This window comes from Nomascus leucogenys, chromosome 5 (assembly GCF_006542625.1).
Source record: "Nomascus leucogenys isolate Asia chromosome 5, Asia_NLE_v1, whole genome shotgun sequence".
NCBI lineage: Eukaryota > Metazoa > Chordata > Mammalia > Primates > Hylobatidae > Nomascus > Nomascus leucogenys.
The window spans coordinates 59,013,944-59,037,571 of record NC_044385.1 but is presented as its reverse complement, the minus strand read 5'-3'; the positions used below and the strand labels follow the sequence as shown (position 1 = coordinate 59,037,571).

The window sequence follows — 23,628 nt, the reverse complement described above, 5'->3', positions numbered from 1 at the left end:
GTAATATGTGCCATAATTTACTCACCTAAGCACTATGTATTTCTGTTCTTTTTCTGTTTACAAGAACCCAAGAAGGGCTGTACCGAATAACTGCGCATATGTGACCTCTCACAATCATTCTCCCACTTATTCATTCAGCACATGGCTACTGAGTACCTGCTGTGTAGCAGGCATATACTGGCAATGCAGCAGTGAACAAAACAAATCAATCCCTGTCCTCATGTAGCTTACGTCCTGGAGTGTGTCTCTAGGATGGATTCCTACAAGTGAAATTTTGAGGTTAAAGGTATGTACATTGATACAAATTGCCAGGTTATCCCTCCATAAACATCATGACAAATTTTAGTTCAGTTTTATTTTTTATTTTTTGAGACACTCTGTGGCCCAGACTGGAGTGCAGGGGCTCAATTTCAGCTCACTGCAACCTCCATCTCCCAGGTTCAAGCGATTCTTCTGCCTCAGCCCCCCAAGTAGCTGGGATTATAGGTGCCCACCACCATGGCTGGCTAATTAATTTTCAGTTCTACTAGCAATTCTTAGAGTGTTTTTTGTTCTCTACTTGATAGGTAAGAGGTTAAAAATTGATTTTAAACTTAATTGAATTTCTTTTAAACAATATGAGTTATAGTTACAAATGTAGTATGGCTGTTTTTGGTGAATAAGACATATACTTGAAACAGTAGTTATAACAAATTCTGCTATCAGAAAACTTCACTAAATTAAAAACCATAGCCTATTCTAAAATACATGATGGGTTTGTCATTTCATTTTTCTTTCTGGATCTCCTAGGATTAGAGATAACCTTGCTGTGTTATGAAAATCTTACCAGATCCAAAGGGAAAAAATAAATAACCTCCTTAGACCACACAAGGTTATGAGATTGATTAATTTTTTTCCTTCTTCTTTTTCTCATAGCTCTGATCCTGACTACTTCTTCCAAGGTGATTCAAACCAGAGCAAACACTCTTCTTTTTGTTGTTGTACTTTGTTAGATGGATAACGTGGGTTTTCTTTTCTTGCAACTTGATGCCTTTCCCTCACAAGATGTGTCCTCTGATTCTCAGGCTCTGCAGTCCAGGCTGCTAGCTCTTATCCCTGTGTGGCTATTTCCATTTAAATTAATTAGAGTAAATTGAAAATTCAGTTTCTCATTCCCATTAGCTACATTTCCAGGACTTAGTAGCCACTTGTGGCTGGCTGGTGGCTGCCACACTGCACCGTGCAGGACTGGGCACATCCTCACTGCTGGCAGCTCTGGGCTGTGCCCATCAAGGAGCTTGTTGGGTGGCAAGGAGCTGGGCTGGTGAGTTGCCGTCCCTCTTCAGGAACTCATTCTTGAACTCTCACCTTTGTTCGTTTATATGATTTCTGGTGTTGATTGAAGTTTGGATCCTGCCTGTTCTTACTTGGTTATCATGTGTAACCCTGGGTATTCATTATTTCTTGCTGGTTTTGGTGTGCATTTGCTTTTCTTCCTTACACTATTTGGCTTATTCATAGTTCCCCGTATTTACATTTCTTTCTACTTCTGTGCAAAAATATACTTTAAAAACAGATTTATACTTAATAGAAAACAAACCTATGTTTATTGATACTCTATTAAGTCATCAAAAAATTAAGGAGAGGGCATATTTAACCTTCCTTTACATTATAGTTATGTTAAAAAATATTAACTATTTTATTTTGAGTATTCATTCAGCAAATTTATTGAGAACCCCTTATGTACTAGACACTTGTAATCATTGAGGAATTGATGATGAGTTAGCAATTTCTGCCCTCCTGGAATTTACATTCATCATTACTGAGTCATAGCTTTTCACACACTCAGGTTACTCTAATTAATTATAAAATTTCCATTTTGATATTTAAGTGGTCCCAACTTGACCAGTGGGGGAGCCCCTTTAAGTCCATGGCTCCCTTGCCATTTAGTGCTGCCCTTGGCGTTTTGAGAGCACTGCTTTCTGGAACAACGGGTTATTTAAGACTATTTGGTTTTGGCTTTCTTTCTTTATTTCCTTTCTTTCCTTTCTTTCTTTTCTTTCTTGACGGAGTCTCATGCTGTCACCCAGGCTGGAGTGCAGTGGCGTGCCCCTCCCGGCTTCACGCCATTCTCCTGCCTCAGCCTCCCCAGTAGCTGGGACTACAGGCACCCGCCACCACGCCCGGCTAATTCGTTTTTGTATTTTTAGTAGAGACAGCGTTTCACCGTGTTAGCCAGGATGGTCTCGATCTCCTGACATCGTGATCCGCCCGTCTCGGCCTCCCAAAGTGCTGGGATTACAGGCGTGAGCCACCACGCCCGGTCTTGGCTTTCTTTTTTAAACCTGCTCGGAGTCTGGCATCTACTTTGCTGCAAGGAGCCGGGCTCCTCCGGGGCTGCTCTGAGCGTAGAGCCTGTGGAGGTTGACAGAGCCGGCTGCGCCTTCGGCAGGTCCGGAGTCCCCTCGGCCTTCCCTGCCCTGGCTTCTGCGCTTTCTTCCCGTTTTCACGGCGCTGGCTCTCAGCCGTGCTCACCGGGACCTGGCAGCTGCCTCTGCCTGAGCCTCGCCCGCGGGACGTGGAGCCCCTGCAGGGTGTGGTGGTGCCGGGGGACCTCGAGCTTTCCCAGCCTTGCCTCTGAGCTTTCGCGCTGCGCTGGAAGTCTGCGCCCCAGCCGCGGATCCCACCCGCCAGCCAGGCCTGCTGGCTTCACCCCGCAGGTCGTTTCCTCCTGCCCGTTTCCCCTCCCGGCTCCTCTCCCGTCTGTGTGGGTCTGGACCCTCACCAGTCCCCCAGCCTAGGGGCTCCCCTCTCTTCCTCTCCCCCATCCCCAGGGTCTCCGCTGGCTGGCTGTGGCCTCTCCCTCCCTCTGCACCCTGAGGGAGTGTCATCCTCCACCCAGTCCATCCCCGTGTTCCGCCCACAGAGCCCACCCTCCGCCTCCGCCTTCCGTCTCCACCGCGCGTTCTGCCCCCAGCCTTCCCGTCCTTACCGCCGGCTGGCATTTCTTTAAACAAAGCTCACTCAACCCCACAGCCCTATCTGTGTTTTCCTTTGCAGCAAAACTCCTTAAAAGCCTTGCCCATATTCACTGTGCCTGGATCTCCAAATCTCACCAGCTGTTTTCGCCACACGCCCTGCAGCGCGGCCTCCGGTCATTCTGTGGCACTGACATGGCTCCTGTGGAGCCCCTGTGCCCACCCCAACGGTGAACCCCCAGGCCTCATCGCGGCCGTCTGCCAGTGCCCATCCTGCTGCCGTCTTCCGTTGTGCTTGGGCCAGAGGCCTCGAATCATTCTCGAGGCTTCTCTTGCTCTTCCATTCCATGCTGTTCTGACAGAAAGTCCACTCAGATTCCAGTTGCCACCTCCGGGTTAATGACTTGCTGGCGGCTTGGCCTCCGCTCTCACCCCGTCCCTGTGGCATCACTCCAGGTGACAACGGATCCCCTTTGCCCAGACACCTCCATATGCCTCTGCTTTCCTTCCTCCAAGAACCTCAGTCCCTATGTGACTGGGCCTCTTTTCCCCTTCCTGTCCCTGGCCAGTCCTCCTGCCATTTACCTGTCACCTGCGCTGGTCCCTTGGAGTGCTGGCACTGTGCCAGGCACCCTCCTGTTGTTTCCCACGCGCTGCCTCCTCCAGCTCTGTTCAGTGACACCCAGCACGTGTCATGCTGCCGCCCTACACAGCCCTGCCACCTTACCTGCCCTGGCCACTCTCCTGTCACCCCCTCACCTGCCCCGGCCACTCTCCCATCACCCTCCCACTGTCCCTGGCAGAGTGAGCCTCATGAGGTGGAGCTTTGTTCTTAGTATAATAAGGGCCTGTGACAGTGCCTGATAACAGATATTTTGTAAATATTAATTGCTCTTGAATTCTGAACCCATTTAGACTTGTATTTTACCATTTTCGTATTAAATCCATATTCCTACATGATAAAAGTGCTTACCAGAAATTTTTCATTTATTGGTCATAATCCATCTCACAAATGGGAAACCTGATGTTCATGGAGGTTGTGGACCTTACCTTGTTTTAAGCTTTCAAGTCAGAAACCTCGGATGTGAACCTTGATGTCACGCAATCCAAAGTCCACGCCCTCTGTGGTGGGGCCCAGATGTCCTCCCCATCCTCACCAGGCTGCTGTGTGGCTGCCGCAGGGGTTACTGAGGTGCAGGGGCATGGGCCGGGCCCGCTGCCTCACCACTGATGGGCTTCGGTGCCCTACTTCCTCCACTGTAGGTCAGTCGTTATCACTTGCACCTGCACGTGATCTCGAATTGCTTCTAGACATTTCCAGTATATTCTTCCCTTATTTTAGTCTTATCTAAAACAACTCATTTTTCTGGAAATTTATTTCTTCTCATGAATTTCAGATAGTTTTCAGGGCAGGTAGTTTTGACTTTGGAATCTTTTATTCTTTAGTTCTACTCTTCCTTCAATTATTCATGAGTTCCTATTGCATTTCTTCTTTTTGGGATCTCCCCCATGGATCCCTTTCAGTTAATAGCTCAGGTGAGGTCTTTCTTACCTCTTGGCAGTTTTCTGCTGTCAGCTCCCACGTGCTGTCTGCCTTCCTTTCTCCTGGCCTCTGGAATTCGTTTTGCTGATGGTCTGCGGTGAGACTCTGATCCCCTCCTCCCGCCGCTGAAAACCACGACATTCGTCTTAGAATGTCGTCTGTTGACTAAGCTTTCCCTTTCTTGCTGGCTATTCTGTTTCATTGCTGGGTCTCTATTCTTCTATTGTTTTAATTCTGGTAATGTAGTAATGCTTTTTTTTTTTTTTTTTTTTTTTTTGAGAGACTTTAAAACAGCAAATAGCAGATTTACGGGAAGATTTGAAAAGAAAGGAAACCAAATGGTCAAGTACACACAGCCGTCTCAGAAGCCAGATAGAAATGTTAGTCAGAGAGAACACAGACCTCCGGGAAGAAATAAAAGTGATGGAAAGATTCCGACTGGATGCCTGGAAGAGAGCAGAAGCCATAGAGAGCAGCCTCGAGGTGGAGAAGAAGGACAAGCTCGCGGTAGGCAGGGAGGCGGGTGGGTTGTGTCAGGCCAGGGGGAGCTTCAATATCAGCATTCAAATTCAGAGTCAGAAAGTAGAATGGGGGCTGCCAGGGGCTGGGGGGGCAGTGGGGAGTGACAATGTGGACAGTTTCCATCTTGTAAGATGAAGAGTGTCCTGGAGCTGGATGGAGGGCGATGGTTGCACTACACCGCAGATATCCTTGATGCCACGGAAGTGTGCACCTCAACATGCTGAAGACGGTGAATTTTATGTGATATCTGTTTTACCACAACTAAAAAGATTTTTCAAGCATTGCTATAAATGGGTACTTTGCAGACTCATTTCTCTAATTCCTATGGAGGAGGTTTGCCACAGTAGGCAGATCATCTCTGTTAAAACAGACCAGGAGAGATTTTGGCCGAGAGTCGCACACATATGACACTTTTTAATCAAGTAATTGGTCTTTCATTCATCTCTGTGAACAACCAGGGTATGCCAGGCACTGCATTAGGTGCTTGGGGTACAGTAATAAACAGACAAAATTCCTTGCCCTTATGAAGCTTACATTCCAGTGGTGGAAGAAAGACTGTAATAAGCCAAATAATAAAACGTGTGGTGTGTGAGATGGTAATGAGACCTTCGGAGAAGCAGGGCTGTGGAGTGGCGTTGCTGTCTGGGTGGGACAGCCTGGGAAGCGCATGTGAGGAGTGGCCTGGGTGGCTGCCTGAGCCTACAGAGGAGCCCCAGGCTGCAGCAGCGCCTGAGTGGGCCTGAGACGGGGCAATCAGAGTAGTAGGCGAGGAGCGGTGGGCCAGCCCTTGGGGTGGGATGGGACAGTGGGCGGTGGATGGGATTCGTAACAGATGGCAGCATGCACATGGGCATTTTTTGAGTGAGTGGGAGTCTGGAGGGCTCTGAATGAAGGGTGGTCGGGACTCTTATTTTAGCTCTGACTGCTGTAGACCAGGAACAGGTGGAAGGGAACATGGGCAACACCAGGAATGCGGTAGGGCTGGGGGAGACTGGGTGGCAGTGGCGGGTGGAGAGAAGCAGACTGTGTTTGTTGTTGAGCTGTGTGTGTGGTTGGTGGTGACAGCAAGGAAGGAGTCAGGAATGGCCTCAACTGTGCTTAGTTTTGTGTTTTGGTCTCATGAAGGTCCCACTGACTAGGAGCAACCGCAAGAAGGGAGCACATGGCCACCAGGAACTCAGGCTTGGACAGGGGAATTTGAAATGCCTACGAGACACACGGGAGATCCGACTAGGCAGTTGCACACGGCAGCACAGGCTCCGGTTGGGGACACACACCTGGGGTCGTCCTAATGTGTGATACAGCACCTGGCAAGGAGAGGCCAGCAGGGCTATGATAGGCAGGGAGGAGCAGATGAGCAGCTAGAGAGCAGGAGGCCAGGAGTCCATGTGGTGTCCTGAGAGCAAGTGAAGAAAAGGCTGCAAGGAGGAGAGTGGCCACCTGTGTCAGGTGTGGCAGTGACTCAGGAGGACGGAAACCGGCCATGGGGTTTACCAGGGAGAAGGAACTGTGGGCCTTGAGAAGGACTGTTTCTCTGGAGTGTTGAAGAGGAAAGCCTGATCGGCTGGGAGCTGGTAACAGCTTTGTTGAGTAGTTTTGCAGTAAATTAAGGACATGAGGGTAGTGGCCATAGGGGAATTTTTTTTTTTTTTAAGATGGTAAAATTAACAGATGTTTGTGTATTGGTTGGACTGATTCAGTGGAGAGGAAAATATTGACAAAGGAGGAAGTGGAAGAATTGCAGAAGCACCATACTTGGTGAAGTGAGAGGAGCTGGGTCCAGGCAGTGAGTGGAGGGCAGGCTGTGGCCAGGCGATGGCCTTTGTGCCCAGAGGCGGGACGTGCAGGCACAGCCCAGGCTCCTGTGAGGGTGGAGGCGGCAGGAGGGGAGGAGATGCAAAAAGCCAGAGGTCATCTCTGAACAAAAGCAGAGGCTGGGGGAATAGAGTGATTCGTGGCTGTACCTGGGCCAACCTGGGTCAGAGACTGAAAATTTAAAATGAGAATTGCACATATTTTTTTCTTATTCAGCTGGTGGTCATCCAAGTGAATGCCACCAAGTGAGCAGAGGGAGGGAAGCTGACAGTGTGTGTGACAAGAGTGCCTGCTACATAGCATACTTTAGCTGCATGAGGACAGTGTGGGGCCCGGAGGCTTTCAGGACATGGCAAGCACTGGGGGTTGAGGACCCGTAGGGCCATATCAGCTGTGAGCGTGGTCGGGGTGGGGAATTAACAGGATGAGCTGCAAAGACAGGAGAGTAGTGAGGAAGTAGCATTCTTCTCCCTGCCGCTCCTACCTTTTTAGTATAAAAGCTTCCCAAAGTAGAGAATAGGTGAAAGAATAGTACAATTAACACCTGGATACCCACTTGGATTCAACCACTAGGAACATTTTGCCATAGTTATGTCTATGTTTCACTGAACCATTTGAAGGTACTTGTAGGAATCATGGCAATTCACCCCTAAATGCTTTAGCATTTTATTAAATTGCATTAACTTCTGAAGAGACCAGGCTGATTGCTTTGTAGAATGCCCTACCTTCTGGATCTTTGTAAGTAGAATGCTTTGAAATTAATAATTTTGTGGTTATTGATAATTGCAGATGTTGATAGTATTGATAATGACAAGTTCTAGGGTTGACCATTGGGGTGTGGAGCTGAGGTAGGATACCAAGAAGGACGGCACTGGAAGCATCATCTCTTGGCAGGGACAGACATGACGGGGGCTGGGGCAAGTAGTATTGGGGCTTGATTTGGCCAGAAATGGAGGTGGGGTACAGAGAGGACTCACCCCACCTCATCCTCATGGGGAGTACTCAGTGGTGGTCTCAGGGAGAGCTGGGCTCAGCTGGACTGTCCCAGTGGGTGTGGGGAGCACCCAGGAGAGGCTTTGTCCTTGAACACCATGAGCTGAAGGGCCTGTGTGCTCCTTGTCTGCTCTGTAATGGTCAGAGGAGATGGTTCAGGTTACCTTGCCTACTGTGTCCTGACTTGAATGAATGTTTGTCAAAAGGAGCACACGCGTATGTATGTGTGTGTGTGTGCACGCGCGCAGTGATTCCTAGATAAGCTTGTTTGCTTTGGCCTATTGTATAAATGAAAACAATATGAATAAACAAAACCCACAGCATTCTTAGTGCTAGCTGAGTTTTATTAGTTTCACTTAGTGTATTAATAGTCAGACTAACATTCATTTTAAATAAAAAATTATCTCTTATACTATAGAACACATCTGTTCGACTTCAAAACAGTCAGATTTCTTCAGGAACCCAGGTAGAAAAATACAAGAAAAATTATCTTCCACTGCAAGGTAAGAGGCTGCATGATCTTTTTATAAAACATTTCAGAATGTAAGGAATAAACAATTTATACCCAACTTAAGAAATAAAACATTGTAAATGTAATTGAAGCTCCTGTGCATCATCTTATTCCCCCAGTTAATTTCTACCCTGATAATGGTCCATGCTTCGGTTTTAAATTCTTTTACCATGTTGCGTTCATAAATTGATATACTGGTCGAGCATCCCAAATCTGAAACTTTTTGAGGGCAAGCATGATGCTCAAAGGAAACATTCATTGGAGCATTTTGAATGTGGATTAGGGATGCTCAACCAATAAATATTTGCAAATATTCCAAAACTTGAAAAAAAAATGGAGATCTGCAATACCATTCCCAAGCATTTCTGATAAGGGACACTCACCCTGTAGTATTGTTTCATATTCTGTGTGTCCTTCTGCAATTTGTTTTTTTCTCTCAATACTGTATGACTTACCGATCTTAACACATAAAAACTCCAGTTGATTGATTTTAATAGCTATGTAGATTGCATTATATACTTCCGCAGTTCAGCATTCCTGTTGATGGGCAATTAGGTTTGCATGATAATGAGTAGGGCTACAGAGCGTGTCTTGATCCTGTGGCTTCTCTAGGATATATATGAAGAGTAAGATGCCGGGCCATGTCAGCGGGAGGTTTTCCCTTTGCTCTGCAACATGGTTGTACCAGTTTTTTTTACTGTCAGCAGAGTATGCTCTTCATACTTGCAAACACTTAATCTGGCCAGACTTTAAAATTTTGGCCAGTTGATGTAAAATGGTGGTTGATTCTGTGAGCTGGTAAGGCCCTGTGAGCATGTTTTCTTACATTTAGTCAGCATTTGAGGTTCCCCTTTTGTGAACTGCCTGCTCATTTCCTTTGTCCATTTAAAATTTTGGGGGTGTGTGTGTGTTTCTCCTTATAAAGTTAATTATTCTGCATAGTAATCCTTTGTCAGTTACAAGCACTGCTAATATTTCCTCCCAATCTGGGTTTAGCTTTTCAGTTTGTGTTTTTTTTAATGTATGTTTTTCCTTGGAATGTCGAATTTACTAGTATTTTAAAATAGTTTTTGGTTTTCATGGCTTTAATTCTTCTCAATCCTCAGGCCACAAGTACACTGTTTTCTTCTATGCGCTTTTGCATTCACATCTTGAGTTTTTAATCTGGAATTTAAAAAAATTATTTTTGTGAAATAAATTTAGAAAAGATATATGCAGTTTGACAATTACAAAGCAAATACTCGGGTTACCACCACCTACGTAAAGACATAGATGAGTGGCAGCCCAGAACTGCCCTCTGTGGAGCCCGTGGCTTTTCTTTATGGCACTCTCATTTTCTCATGCTCTGCTTTACTGCGCCCCACACAGACTGTGGTTTTTACAAACGGAAGACTTGTAGCAACTCTGCACTGAGCAAGTCTGTTGGTGCCATTTTTCCAACAGCATGTGCTCACTTTGGTAGTACACATTAGCAATCCCCAACCTTTTTGGCATCAGGGACCAATTTTGTGGAAGGCAATTTTTCCACGAACTGGGGTAAGGGGGATGGCTTTGGGATGATTCAGCACATTAAATTTATTGTGCACTTTAATTCTAATATTATTACATTGTAATGTATAATGAAATAATTATACAACTCACCATAATGTAGAATCAGGGGGAGCCCTGAGCTTGTTTTCCTGCAATTAGATAGTCCCATCCGGGGGTGATGGGAGACAGCAACAGATCATCAGGCATTAGATTCTCATAGGGAGCGTGCAACCTAGATCCCTCGCATATGCAGTTCACAATAGGGTTCTTGCTCCTATGAGAATGTAGTGCCGCTGCTGATCTGACAGGAGGCGGAGCTCAGGTGGTAATGCGAGTGATGGGGAGCTGCTGTAAATACAGATGAAGCTTTGCTGGCTCACCCACCTGCTGCTCATCTCCTGCTGTGTGGCCCGGTTCCTACAGGCCACAGACCAGTATACCGTGGGGTTTGGGGCCCCTGGTATAAATGGTATACTTATAATCTACATAACTTGCAAATCAGTATCTTCTCCTAGTTCATGGCTTGTCTTTTTGCTCTTTATAGTATCTTTTGATGAACCTAAATTCTTAAAGTAGTTCAATTTCAGTTTTTCCCTTTGGGCAGTGCTTCTTAACTCTTTCCCTATCTTGGGGTCATAAACATCCCTCCCCTAATATCTACCCAGCTATTCCAGCACTGTATATTCCCTAGCTTCCTCTGTCCCCACTTTCCTGTTGTAGGTATTTTGTAAGGTGGGTTCACACAGTTCTCTAGACAGTGTGCTTGCACCTGGAGCCTGTCTATGCCCATGGTCACCTCTCATTATCCTGCCCAGTTGGTAGATACTTTGGGGGTTCAAGTTAATGTTAGTTCATAATCAGCCTGGGAAGAATTAAACTTGATACATAGTGGGTTTGAATCCTGGTTCTGCCTTTTATTAGTTGACAACCTTGGCAGGTTATTTAACCACTTGGCCTTGGTTTTCTTGCCATAAAATGGGAATAATATTCTAGTCTTTTCTCTAGAGGTGGTTATGAGAAATGATGTCACACAGCTTTAGTTATAGTTTAGTTTGCACACATAACCTGTGGAGGTGAAGCATGACATTCTTGTGTCATCCCAAACAGAGCACCCCTGCTATCCCCAGAGCCTTGTCTGCCGTCTGCCCCTTTGCTCAAGCCCAAACCCCTGTGTACTCCCAGTACTTTTTCTGTTATCCTTCACCATCCGCTCCCAGTAGCCCCTAGACTGATCCCTCTGATGTTATTTTCTGGATCTATTAGTTACATTGAATCATATGAAATTGCTGATGTGTGGCAGTTTGGGACCTATAAATCAGTGATTTCCCATGGTGTAATGGAACCATTCCTGTCTCACAGGCACAGCACAGCCGCCTCACACACCCGGCAGCTTGTTGGCTGACCACCTGCCTCCGCTCTCCTCCTTCAGGCCATTCTCCCGTCACATCCAGCTCCGTTACATTTTTTAACATGTAGGTCAGATTCTGGCACTTGCTCGAGACCCTTCCAAGTTCAGTGTTTACAATATGATCCATTGGCACATAGGATGAAAATACTGGCACTTCAGTGTATTTTTAGAGATTCACCTCACTTTGTTGTTGGTGGGGGTGTGTTTATTTTGTAATGGATATGTTGCTGGTACAGTATGTGATTGTTGTGCTGGTCATATTACAAAAAGTTTATACCATAGCCACAAGGGCATTTATGTTTTAACTAAATACCCAGTTATTTGGTGAAGCCAAATTCCACAGGTCTTAGATGCCTCTTTTATCTGCACCTTATACCTTGTGATTGTCTCTGAAATACATTTGGGTCTGTCTGTCAGGCTGTTTGATCACCTGTCTCTTCCCCAGGATTGTAAACTCTGAGACAAGATACTGTCTTTCTTGGACATCTAGGACTTAAGTACCTGTGTCCAGAGAACTACAAATTAGTAAAGAAAAATATTAAGACATCCTTAACTAATGGATAAAGGACAGCAGTTCACAGGATATGAACTAAGGAAATGTTTGATCATACTAATAAAATTTTCAATTAAATATTAAATCTAACTCTTGACAATTTTATTCTAATAGGCAATCCACCTCGAAGATCCAAGTCTGCACCTCCTCGTGATTTAGGCAATTTGGATAAGGGACAAGTAAATCTCTATTTTTATATATTCAAACATACATTACTTAGGCTTGAAATCAATTTGTTAATAGACTTAAGTTTCTAAACCATGTGTAAAAGAGTTTTTACTTAACATTATAAATGTTATATTTTGTAAACAGTAGTCCTAGAACCCTGTATCAGAATCTGGCTTTGGAAGTAAGAGTAGGTTTTAGCTGCTTGAAATGTCTTGTGCTTACAGGCTGCCTCTCCCAGGGAGCCACTTGAACCACTGAACTTCCCAGATCCTGAATATAAAGAGGAGGAAGACCAAGACATACAGGGAGAAATCAGTCATCCTGATGGAAAGGTTAAAAAATGTTTTTAAAATAATGAATTCTATAAAAAAAAAAACATGGGTTAAAATAGCTGAAACACACAGAATCTAAAATAAGGGCTCTTTGGACAACATGCCTTTAGTTGCCATTTCTCGTTCAGAGATTCAGCAAAAGGCGGCATACGATCTCTGTATGATCTTTGTTCTTACTCCAAAGCCTTTGTAATCCTTGGCACTTCTTAAAAGCTTCAGTTCATTCTAGGTCTTCCTTGCAGCCTTTCTTATACTGATCCTGAGTCAGGGGCCTCTCTCCTCATCTCCAGCCAGTGCAGTTTTATTCTTATGCTTAAGAAAATTTCTTAGTGGGAAAACTGCCTGGGGGTTCCAGCTGAAGGGAATGAGGAAGAAAGGGATAGATATATACACGTTAGAGGTGATGAGGGAATTTTTTCCCTCAGGTTTATGGAAAATTTACTTTTCAAATACCTAATCTGGTCCATTTCTATTGAAATTATAGGGTTAGAGTTCACTGCTATCCTTGAGGAATGAAAGAAGGACAAAGAACAACAGTCAAAGTAGTAGTTAGACTTTCCTGTACAACGTCTACTTTAGGGTAACAAATTGTTGATAAGGGAAGGTTTTCTTTTTTAGGTAAATTCCAGCTAATACATGGAAAAGGAATGAGAAAATTAGAAAATCACGAGTTGGCTACTCCTGATGAAATAAAGGATCTTTTGAGGGAATGTTTTACATTTTATTACAAAAAATTTCAAAGTAGGCAGTTGGGAGGAGAATTAGGCATATTTTGGTCAGCAGAAAATCTTTCTTAGGTGATAATCTTGTGTTGTTTTTTTAGGTGGAAAAGGTTTATAAGAATGGGTGCCGTGTTATACTGTTTCCCAATGGAACTCGGAAGGAAATGAGTGCAGATGGGAAGACCATCACTGTCACTTTCTTTAATGGTGACGTGAAGCAGGTCATGCCAGACCAGAGAGTGGTATGTTTCCAGAGGTGTTCTCCTCCATAGTTTAACCATCTCTGGAGAAAAGGCAGACTGACTGTGTGTCTTTACAGATCTACTACTACGCAGCTGCCCAGACCACTCACACGACATACCCGGAGGGACTGGAAGTCTTACATTTCTCAAGTGGACAAATAGGTACAAACTTGCTCCACCCTCTCATTAAATTCTTCCCTTCCTTCAAAAAATATTTATTGTAACTTTTTAAACAGAAAAACATTACCCAGATGGAAGAAAAGAGATCACGTTTCCTGACCAGACTGTTAAAAACTTATTTCCTGATGGACAAGAAGAAAGCATTTTCCCAGATGGTACAATTGTCAGAGTACAACGGTATGACACCATTATGTTCACAGAAAAACCACTCAGTGTGACACCTGTTCATCTGTGCTCAGAAGGTGCCCTAGCCTTGCGTTTCTGATGATATGCGACACCCATATTAGGGGGTTCAGTTTGAATGAATGTCCCACAGGCATGTCAAGCAGTCAACTTGATATGAATTACTTTTCACATTCTGTTTTTTCGTTCCATTCTTTCAAAACAGATTTGAAGTCTGATCATGCCCCTTCCCAGGAATAACTCTCTTCCCCACCTGATACAGAACAGACAGTCAGATGGTTTTTAAAAGAAGGGTCCATTTTAATATAACAACCAAGAGGAAGAACTCAAGTTAAAAAAAGTTCCTAAGCATTTTGTGGGGAAAATATGATTAAAATAATGCTAATCTGATAATTGGAACTATCACTATGAAGCAGAAACACTGTAGAAAGTTACAATTGTACAGGGATAAGAACCAAGGGATGTCTCCAGAAGTAGCTGCCAGAATCAAAAGGCTACTTTTCAATATTTTTCTGTTGTCTATTTTCTATTTTTTTTTTTTAAGAAATTCTATTTTAAATTTTACAGTGATGGCAACAAACTCATAGAGTTTAATAACGGCCAAAGAGAACTACATACTGCCCAATTCAAGAGACGGGAATACCCAGATGGCACTGTTAAAACCGTATATGCAAACGGTCATCAAGAAACGAAGTACAGATCCGGTCGGATAAGAGTTAAGGACAAGGAGGGTAATGTGCTAATGGACACGGAGCTGTGACGATCCTTATGTGATCATGAAGTAACAGTAACTGATTTTTCTTGTTAAAAAATGTACATTTACTGTGGATTCTGTTTAATTTATTGTGTACGTGTGGGGAAAAGATTGGATTCTAAAATAAAAGTTTACCCTGTGGGAATCTTCATTTTTATATTCTTTGAAATGCAATGATAGCTCTCATTTATAATTCACTACCCTGTCTTTCAACAGACTAAGGAAAGCATTTTTACTCTTTAGAAATTGTTTACAGGTTTTTACAGTAAGTGGGTGTGTTTATTGGTTAGAAATGGCTATAAAAACCAAGAAGTACAGGAAGTACATCACCTAGATGTCCCACAGACACATCAGCCATAGAGCACTGGACTTGTACAGAAAGTGTACTCAAGGAGTAAACACGTGTCTCTGTAGCCAAAGTATTACTATGTTCAGTTAGTTAGTACCAAAATTAGAGCATTTGATCTACTACAGAGGTTCATTAATTATAACAGAATGGGAAGTTACAACAGTGGATGAGTATAAATAGGTCACACACAACAGGTAGTAATCACGGTGAGGAGAAAGCAGTTATAACAAGGCTGACATTGTAATGATGTCTCAAAATGGAACACTTGAGAGTGGAGGGGGGCATGAACAATGACTAGCCAGTGTTAACCCATGGACCACAGCTACCCTGATGTTATCACAGTGAGATCACTGTAGCCTCATGGAAGCAAGATGTCCCTGAAGGATGGGCAAGTCACTTACTTACTTGTAAATTTATATAATAATTACAGATTGGTCTAGATAGACCTTACCTGTCACATATACTATGAATCAGGTTTTGTTAATGAAATCTATCAATTCCAGGTGTCTTAACTGAATATGAAAAATAAAACTTTTTGAAGAAAATAAGTACAGATTATAGATAGATACTGATATATATTCTATATATCCTTACCTCTCCTATCTATAGAATACATCTACATATAGTTATCTATATAGAATCTACCTCTATAGATATATCTATAGAATCTATAGCAACTACCTCTCCTGAGATATCTGTAGAATATATATATAGATTCTATAGATATATAGATATCTATATATAGATATATTCTATAGATATCTCAGGAGAGGTAAGGATTTTTAAATGAGACAAAAAGTACAAACCTTGAAGGAAAAGGTTGATAGGCCAGGCATGGTGGCTCACACCTGTAATCCCAGCACTTTGGGAGGCCAAAGTTGGCAGATCATTTGAGGTCAGGAGTTCGAGACCAGCCTGGCCAACATGGTGAAACCCCCATCTCTACTAAAAATACAAAAATTAGCCAGGTGTAGTGGCGGACGCCTGTAATCCCACCTACTTGGGAGGTAGGACAATCGCTTGAATCCAGGAGGGAAAGGTTGCAGTGAGCTGAGACCATGACACCGCACTCCAACCTGAGTGACAGAGTGGGACTCTGTCTCAAAGGAAAAAAAAGAAAAAATGTTGATAAGTGAGCGAACATCTGTGTCAAATGATATTACAAAACAGGAGAAAGGCAAGCCCCAAATTAGAAGACACACAACTGATGAAGGATGACTAGAATACATTGTTTCTACAAATCAGTAAGAAAATTGCAAATAATTCAATAGAAAAATGGACAAAGGATATGAACAAGCAATAAACAAGTGACAGAATGGTCACTAGCTAATAAACCAGTGAATGCATATTCAATGAGATATGCACTGATGAGATACCTTTTCTTACTAATATTACTAATATCACAGTCTGGCAAAAGTCTGGCGACACCAAGTGCTGGCAAGGAACTCAGACAACCGGTGGTGGGATAAATTGGTAGAATTACTGTTTAGAAAGCAAAAAAGTAGTTGTGAAGTAATTGTAAAAGAAAAAAACCCCATGACCCAGCAAATTCCATCACTATATGTACTAGAAAACCGCTCATGTATACAAGGCTCCTAAAGAGGAACATTTATGAGAAAAAAACTGGTAATGGAGTATCAGGATAAATTATGTACACGGATGGATATAGCAGTAAAAGTGAATAGAGTTATACATACCAACATGGATTAAAGAGCAAATAAAATAGAAAATAAAAATTGTGTGACAGCAGATACATTAAAAAATACCATGTCATTTATGGATGCATTCGTATGTAGTAAAACTATAAAGACCAAATCGTAACAGTAGTGTTTACCTCTTAATATGCTTTGGCTGTGTTCCCACCCAAAATCTCGAATTGTAATCCCCATGTGTTGTAGGAGGGACCTCGTGGGAGGTGATCAGATCATGAGGGTGGTTTCCCCAGGCTGTTCTCATGATAGTTCTCACAAGATCTGATGGTTTTATAAGGGGCGTTTACCCCCCTTTGCATTTCTCCCTCCTGCCACCTTGTGAAGAAGGTGACTTGCTTCCCCTTCACCTTCTGCCATGTTTGTAAGTTTCCTGAGGCCTCCCCAGCCATGTGGAACTGTGAGTCAATTAAACCTCTTTCCTTTCTAAATTACCCAGTCGCAGGCAGTTCTTTATAGCAGTGTAAGAAGAGACTAATATACTTCTACAGAAGGCGGGGGGAATGTGCTTGGGAGAAGCCATTTTGTACTGATGTCTTACTTAAGCTGAATCATTAGGTATAAAATGAACTAAATTTTTTCATGTGTCTTAGCTATTTCATTTTGAAATTATGGTAAAATGAAGCAAGCAAATGTTTGGAAGCGAACATTTATTAACTTTTTTTTCCACACAATTCCTAACAGTTCAATTAAAAATGAGAGGTAAAGCACTAGTGCTGAACAAGTTAAGAAAATTAAGCCTGAAATAGTCTAAAGATAAGACATAGTCTAAACATAACAGAATTCTTCTAGGCTTCTATAGATGCTCTGCACTGTATACCTGAAAAACAAAATGTGTTATTTTAAACCTTTGCCTAATGTAAATGTTCAAGTCTAGCTGAATCATTTCTTATGGACAAGATAAAAAGTTAGCTGGCTACCCATGTAAGTACATGGTATGAGGATGGTGACTGCTCAGTAGTTCTATGTGCTTAGCAGATATTTATGTGCTTAAAATTATTCACAGTGCCCATTCTCTCCTGTTCTCCCTATGTACCTGGTACTGTGAGAGTCATGACAGCCCATCCAAGCATCCTTACAGATAGGGGACCTCTTTGATACTAGTGCTGAATAGGTGAGAAGGGCCTATGAAGAAATCTGGTGGAGCATTGCTGTCATTCCTTTGAGAAATCAAGGAAAATCCACGGGTGCTTTTCTGATCAATCTAGCATTAATCTCCACTACTCCCATGCCTTATGCTATGAAGAGAACGAGAACTTACACTTAGGCAGTTACTCATCTTTATCTGCAAGCCCCATTTCTACTAATGGCATATGAACTGGATGCTGTTCATCATCATATAATGTCACTATCTGTTCTGGTGCTGGAGCCTAAAATTAAAAGATACAGTTGTCAAGAAAACAGTAATGTCTCTGCTGCCTTTTCCCTCTCATATCTGGCCATTCACACAGGTGGGAAAAGGCGTTCTCAGGGGCCTCTTGATAATTTATACTCTATGCTTCCAAAAGGCATCTGTAGTGGTTTCCTGCAAAATCCCATTATTTCCATTCTTCTGCTCTCTTTAAATTCCTTCTCACAAGGTTTTCCTAAATGAAGCCAGAGGGCTTTGCCACCACCATCCCTTGTTACAGTTCATTTGCATTCCACACAAAGCATTATACCTTTATGCATAAACTGACTGTGATGGTTAATATTAGTTGTTAACTTGGCTGAATTGAGGGATGCCTCAATGGCTGGTGAAGCATTTCTAGGTGTGTCTGTGAGGGTGTTTTCAGAGGAGACTGATGCTAAATCAGCGGACAGAAAGGAAGACCCACTCTCTGTGTGGGCAGGGGACATCCAGCTGGCTGGGAGCCAGGCAGAAAGGGGGTTCTTTGCTCTCCTTTCCTTCCTGAGTGGGGGACACCTTTTCTCTTGCCCTCAGACATCAGCCTCCAGATTCTTTGGGTTTTGGACTGTAGAACTTGCACCAGTGACCTCCCAGGGGCTCTTTGGCCTCGGACTAGCGGCTGCATTGTCAGTTTCCCTAGTTCTGAGGCCTCCAGACTGAGCCACGCTACCAGCTTCTCTGGTTCTCCAGCTTGCAGACAGCTATCATAGGACTTCACCTTTGATTGTGTGAGCCAATTCCCTTAATAAATCCTCTCATATATCCTATGGTTCTGCTTATCCTTATTATACTGACAAAATTTTGAGTATTAGAGAAGTGAAAAAATACCTGTCTATAAGAAATACTTGCCCTATTTTCACTGGGTTGAGAGAAACCCTGTGTGAGCTATTCATACCACTCTGCACATGCAATAGCATATATACAGGGGTTTTCAAAAAGCACTTTCCAGGAACCATGCTGACTGATTATGAGCTCATTTTTGTCATAGCCAGTGTGTCAGGAATCCCCAAATCATGGCACCAGGCAGGAATCACAAAGGGGGGAAGCAGGTTGAGCTGCACACCAGCAGTGAGGACTAGGTGAACTGAACATCACTGTTCCCATCTAAGGGGCTGTGGCTACACTTTCAGCTGACTGCCATTTCAGGAGGGTAGGGAGACCCAGGATCCCTAGTTTTTAGAATATCTCATCAGGGGCAGAAATACAGACTTTTTGGGTAAAATTTCCAACTTGAAAACACTGTGTGCTAAATAAAACAAGGTACAGGCCAGATTCTGCCTGTGGGCTACTGTGACATGCTGAGCCTAAGAAGAAAACATTTACATTAAATGCAGTCTGGAGTTTTTTAGTTGACCTTTTGACACAGGTTCTACTATATCAAGTAATTCAAAAGTAGTACCATTATGATTAGTACAATTAGTATAATTCAAGCCTTTCTATAATGAGCAGAACTACCATTCTTTCCCACTCTTCTTTTAGGATGCAGGTGAAATGCCACGTTCCTGTCTTACTTATTCAATTAAATACTTGAGTGGCTTCTAAGTAGCAGCTCAAACACCCTTTCCTGTCCTCTCCAGATGCAAATAATCATTTCCTCTTACACTTCCCCCACCCACAAAGTTAGCCATAGCTGTTACAGTACTTATTTCATTCAACCTCACACTTAATTATTTGCATATCTGTTTCCCCATTATAAGTTAATTATGGGATACTCATCTTGAGCATTTTATTACATAAACGATATTTTATATCACCATAGGGGAAGGCAGTTTGTTAAATATAAATTAAGACATTTTAACAAGCCTCAAAATTAAGCTTTATATGTATATGTAAAGCTATACATATAAACCATATCCTATATAGCTTTATATGCTTTAGTATACTCTCGCATGTAGACGCTGCATAGAAACAAACACTTTACAAAGTATGGACACAGAAATAGCTTTACAATAATTTTGGCTAGTTGAGACACTTACCATGGACACAGCATAAAGTTGTTTTCCTTGAAGACAGTCTATCATAGCCCACAGTGCCTCCATGCTCCATTTGGGACAATATGGTATTCTTGTCTCCCCTAGATCCCTTAAGGGAGGTTTAAACCCTGCCAAGAGAACCTTTATGGCTCGAGCTGGATACCGCATAAGATGAGAAGGAATTTGGCACAGTCTGTCACAAAAGAAATTCTTAAATTAAAATTCTCTTCCAGCTGAAACTATACAATTCTTAGAAGAAAACATAGGAGAAACGCTTCTTAACATTGGATTTTGCAGTGATTTTTTTGGATACCACACCAAAAGCACAGGAAATGAGAAAAATCAGATAAAATGGACTTCCTAAAAAAATTAACTTCTGTGTATCAAAGAATAGAACAAAAAGGCAACCTACAGAATGAGAGAAAATATACAAACATGGACATTACTCTAAAGATCTACAAATGACCAACAAGCACATGACAGGATGTTCCACATCACTAATCATTAGGGAAATGCAAATCAAATCCAAAATGAGATTCCACCTCCCACCTAGTAGAATGGCTATTACAAAACAACAAAATTACAAGTGCTGGTGAGGATATGCAGGAATTGGAACATTTGCGCACTCGTAGTGAGAATGTAAAGCCATTTACATTCTGTAGGAAACAGCATGTAGGTTCCTCAAAAATTAAGCATAGATCATATGATCCAGCAGTTCCATTTCTGGGTATATACCCAAAAGAATTGAAAGAAGGTACTCAAAAAGATAAATGTATACCCATGTTCGTAGAAGCATTATTCACAAGAGCCAAAAGCGGGGAGCAACCCAACTTCCACCTTCCAGGGAAGGGATAAATAAGATGTAGTATATACTGTATGAGGGGGCTTCAAAAAGTTCATGGAAAAATGAAATTAAGATGAAAATTAAAAATGTAAACTTTATTTCTCAACATAAGTTCCATCAAGATCATGACACATTTGTAAGCTATGATAACAGCCCTTTAGTCCATCCCTTAAGAACTGAGAGTCCTGGGAATATAACCATGTCAATGTGATCTTTCTTACATTATTAACTGGAGAAAAATGGGTGCCCTTTAAATACTTTTTAAGATTAGGAAACAAAAAACAAGTTAGAAAGGGCCAAATCAGAAATGTAAAGTGGATGCCTAATTATTTAGGTAAAACTCTTGCAAAATTGCCCTTGTTTCATGAGAGGAATGAGCAGGAGCACTGTGGTGTGAAGGACTCTCTGGTGAAGCTTTCCCAGGCGTTTTCCTGCTAAAGCTTTCGCTAACTTTCTCAAACACTCAAAAGAAGATGTTGTCATTCTTTGGCTTTCCAGAAAGCCGGCAAGCAAAATGCCTTGAGCATCGTAAAAAAATTGTTGCCATGACCTTTGCTCTTGACTGTTCCACTTTTGACAGGACCACTTCCACCTCTTGCTTTCACTGTGCTCTGCCTTTAAGATCATACTGGTAAAGTCATGTTTCATCTGCAATTACAGTTCTTTGAAGAAATGCTTCAGGGTCTTGATCTTGCTTGTCTACAATTTCCATTGAAAGCTCTGCTCCTGTCTGCAGCTGATCTGGGTCCAACAGGTTTGGCACCCATTGAGTGGAGAGTTTGCTCAACTCTTTCAGTCAGCATTGTATAAGCTGAACCAATTGAAATGTCTTTGGTGTTGGCTATTATTTCTGCTGTTGTTGGTCCTCTTCAATTAGGGCATGAAGAAGATTAATTTTTTTCCCTCACAAATTGATGGGGAAGGACTACTGCTATGGGCTTCATCTTCAACATCATCTTATCCCTTCATAAAAAAAGCTATCCATTTCTAAACTGCTTTCTTTGGGGCATTGTTTCCATAAACTTTTTATACAGCAAAAATGGTATCACCATTCCTCCACCCAAGCTTCACCATAAATTTCATGTTTGTTGTTGTTTCAATTTGAGCAGAATTCACGTTGCACTTATCCTTTTTAGTGCCTCAAACTAGATCCTGTTCACACATGTTAGAACAAGTTAGTACAAATTTATTTTGGTGAAAAGATTTTGAAATCCATGCGGTTTTTTTCATAGTATGCATTTTCCATGAACTTTTTGAAGACCCCTCATATATATAAGGAATATTATTCAGCCTTAAGAAGCAAATTGACACATGCTACAACATGGATGAATCTTTAAAAATTATGCTATTGAAATAAGCCAGACACAAAAGGACAAATACTGTATGAATTTACTTATACGAGGTACCCACAACAGGCAAGTTCAGAGACAGTAGACCATGAGTTACTAGGGACTGGGTGAGAATGGACTATGATCCTATTACTTAACAGATGCAGGGTTTCTGTTTGGAATAACAAAATTGTTCTGGAAATGGAAAGTGGTGATAGTTATATAACCTTGTGAATGTATTTAATGCCAATTAGTTACTGTACCTAAAAATAACTCAAATGGGCCAGGTGTGGTGGCTGACGCCTGTAATCCCAGCACTTTGGGAGGCTGAGGTGGCGGGATCACCTGAGGTCAGGAGTTTGAGACCAGCCTGGCCAACATGGCGAAACCCCATCTCTACTAAAAATACAAAAAAAATTAGCCAGGATGGTGGTGGGCACCTGTAATTCCAGCTACTAGGGAGGCTGAGGCAGGAGAATCGCTTGAACCTGGGAGGCGGAGGTTGCAGTGAGCCGAGATTGCGCCACTACACTCCAGCCTGGGCAACAGAGCAAGACTCATCTAAAAAAAAAAAAAAAAAAAAAAAAAAGCTACAATGGTAAATTTTATGTGTACTTTAACACAATAAAAATTCCTAATTTATAAACAGCCTTAGAATAACCCTTTTCTTTTAAAAGAGGCAAAAATATTCTCAATAAGAAAACTATTTAAAAAAAAGAAATCTAATTCAACACCCCGACATTTATTTTTAACCTGTTTAATGTCAGCTTTGCAGTTGATCCATAATCAACAAATTGTACTAAGATAGATAAAGGATTAAATTCTTTAATGGCAACAATCTTCGCTCTATACCATAAGCCATCATCATATTCTGCAAGGCAAGGCATTTCTGGAAAGACAGAAAAAGGGAAAAAATCATATTGTCTTTTATTAAATTTTTTTAATCCAAAGGAAATCAGCATATCAAAGGGCTACCTGCACCCCATGTTTGTTGCAGCAGTATTCACAATAGCCAAGATATGGAATCAACCCAGGTGTCCATCAACAGATGAATGGATAAAGAAAATGTGGTGATTATATACACAATGGAATACTATTCGGCCATAAAAAAGAATGGAATCCTGTTATTTGCAGCACCATGGATGGATCATTATATTAACTAAGATAAGACAAGCACAGAAAGACAAATATCGCATGTTCTCATATGAGAGCTAAAAAAGTGGATCTCATGAAGATAACAATTAGATTAATGGTTACATGAGGCCATGAAAGGCAAATATACATGTGTTTGGGGTGGGGGGATGAAGAGAGGTTGGTTGATAGGTACAAACACATAGTTGGAAGGAATAAGTTCTAATATTTGATAGCAGAGTAGGGTGCCAATGGATTGTATATTTCAGATTAACTAGAAGACTTGAAATGTTCCCACCACATAGAAATAACTGCTCGAGGTGATGAATATCCTAAATACTGTCTTGATAATTACACATTCTATGCATGTAATATCACATGTACCCCATCAAGATACACAATTATGTATCAAAAAATGTTTAATACGGAAAAGTACAAAGAAGAAAATGTAACAAATATAGGCTCACCATCCAGAATTAAACATTGAACAG

At 42.1% G+C, this 23,628-nt stretch overlaps 2 protein-coding genes across 13 annotated transcripts in view; one reads left to right on the top strand and one right to left on the bottom strand.

Moving 5' to 3' along the window:
• CENPJ (centromere protein J) overlaps positions 1-14,555 on the top strand; it is a 31,072-nt gene extending 16,517 nt beyond the window's left edge. Inside the window, exons 9-16 of one of the 2 annotated variants that reach the window (XM_030813231.1) lie at positions 4,795-5,007; positions 8,249-8,333; positions 11,947-12,011; positions 12,225-12,332; positions 13,156-13,296; positions 13,374-13,458; positions 13,533-13,653; positions 14,227-14,555. In XM_030813231.1, coding sequence (XP_030669091.1) covers positions 4,795-5,007; positions 8,249-8,333; positions 11,947-12,011; positions 12,225-12,332; positions 13,156-13,296; positions 13,374-13,458; positions 13,533-13,653; positions 14,227-14,419 — 1,011 coding nt within the window. In that variant the 3' untranslated portion in view covers positions 14,420-14,555. Of the gene's footprint in view, positions 1-4,782; positions 5,008-8,248; positions 8,334-11,946; positions 12,012-12,224; positions 12,333-13,155; positions 13,297-13,373; positions 13,459-13,532; positions 13,654-14,226 lie in introns of both variants that reach the window. The other variant, XM_030813230.1, reaches the window with a different exon arrangement.
• Positions 9,229-23,628, bottom strand: part of RNF17 (ring finger protein 17) — a 139,293-nt gene continuing 124,893 nt past the window's right edge. For 8 of the 11 annotated variants that reach the window (XM_030813222.1, XM_030813220.1, XM_030813225.1 and 5 more), the window contains 4 exons: positions 22,760-22,895; positions 19,838-20,027; positions 17,733-17,841; positions 9,229-9,505 (listed from right to left, as the gene is read on the bottom strand). In XM_030813222.1, coding sequence (XP_030669082.1) covers positions 17,743-17,841; positions 19,838-20,027; positions 22,760-22,895 — 425 coding nt within the window. In that variant the 3' untranslated portion in view covers positions 9,229-9,505; positions 17,733-17,742. Of the gene's footprint in view, positions 9,506-12,509; positions 12,688-17,732; positions 17,842-19,837; positions 20,028-22,759; positions 22,896-23,628 lie in introns of those variants that run through there. The other 3 variants (XR_004030130.1, XM_030813224.1, XR_004030131.1) reach the window with 3 other exon arrangements.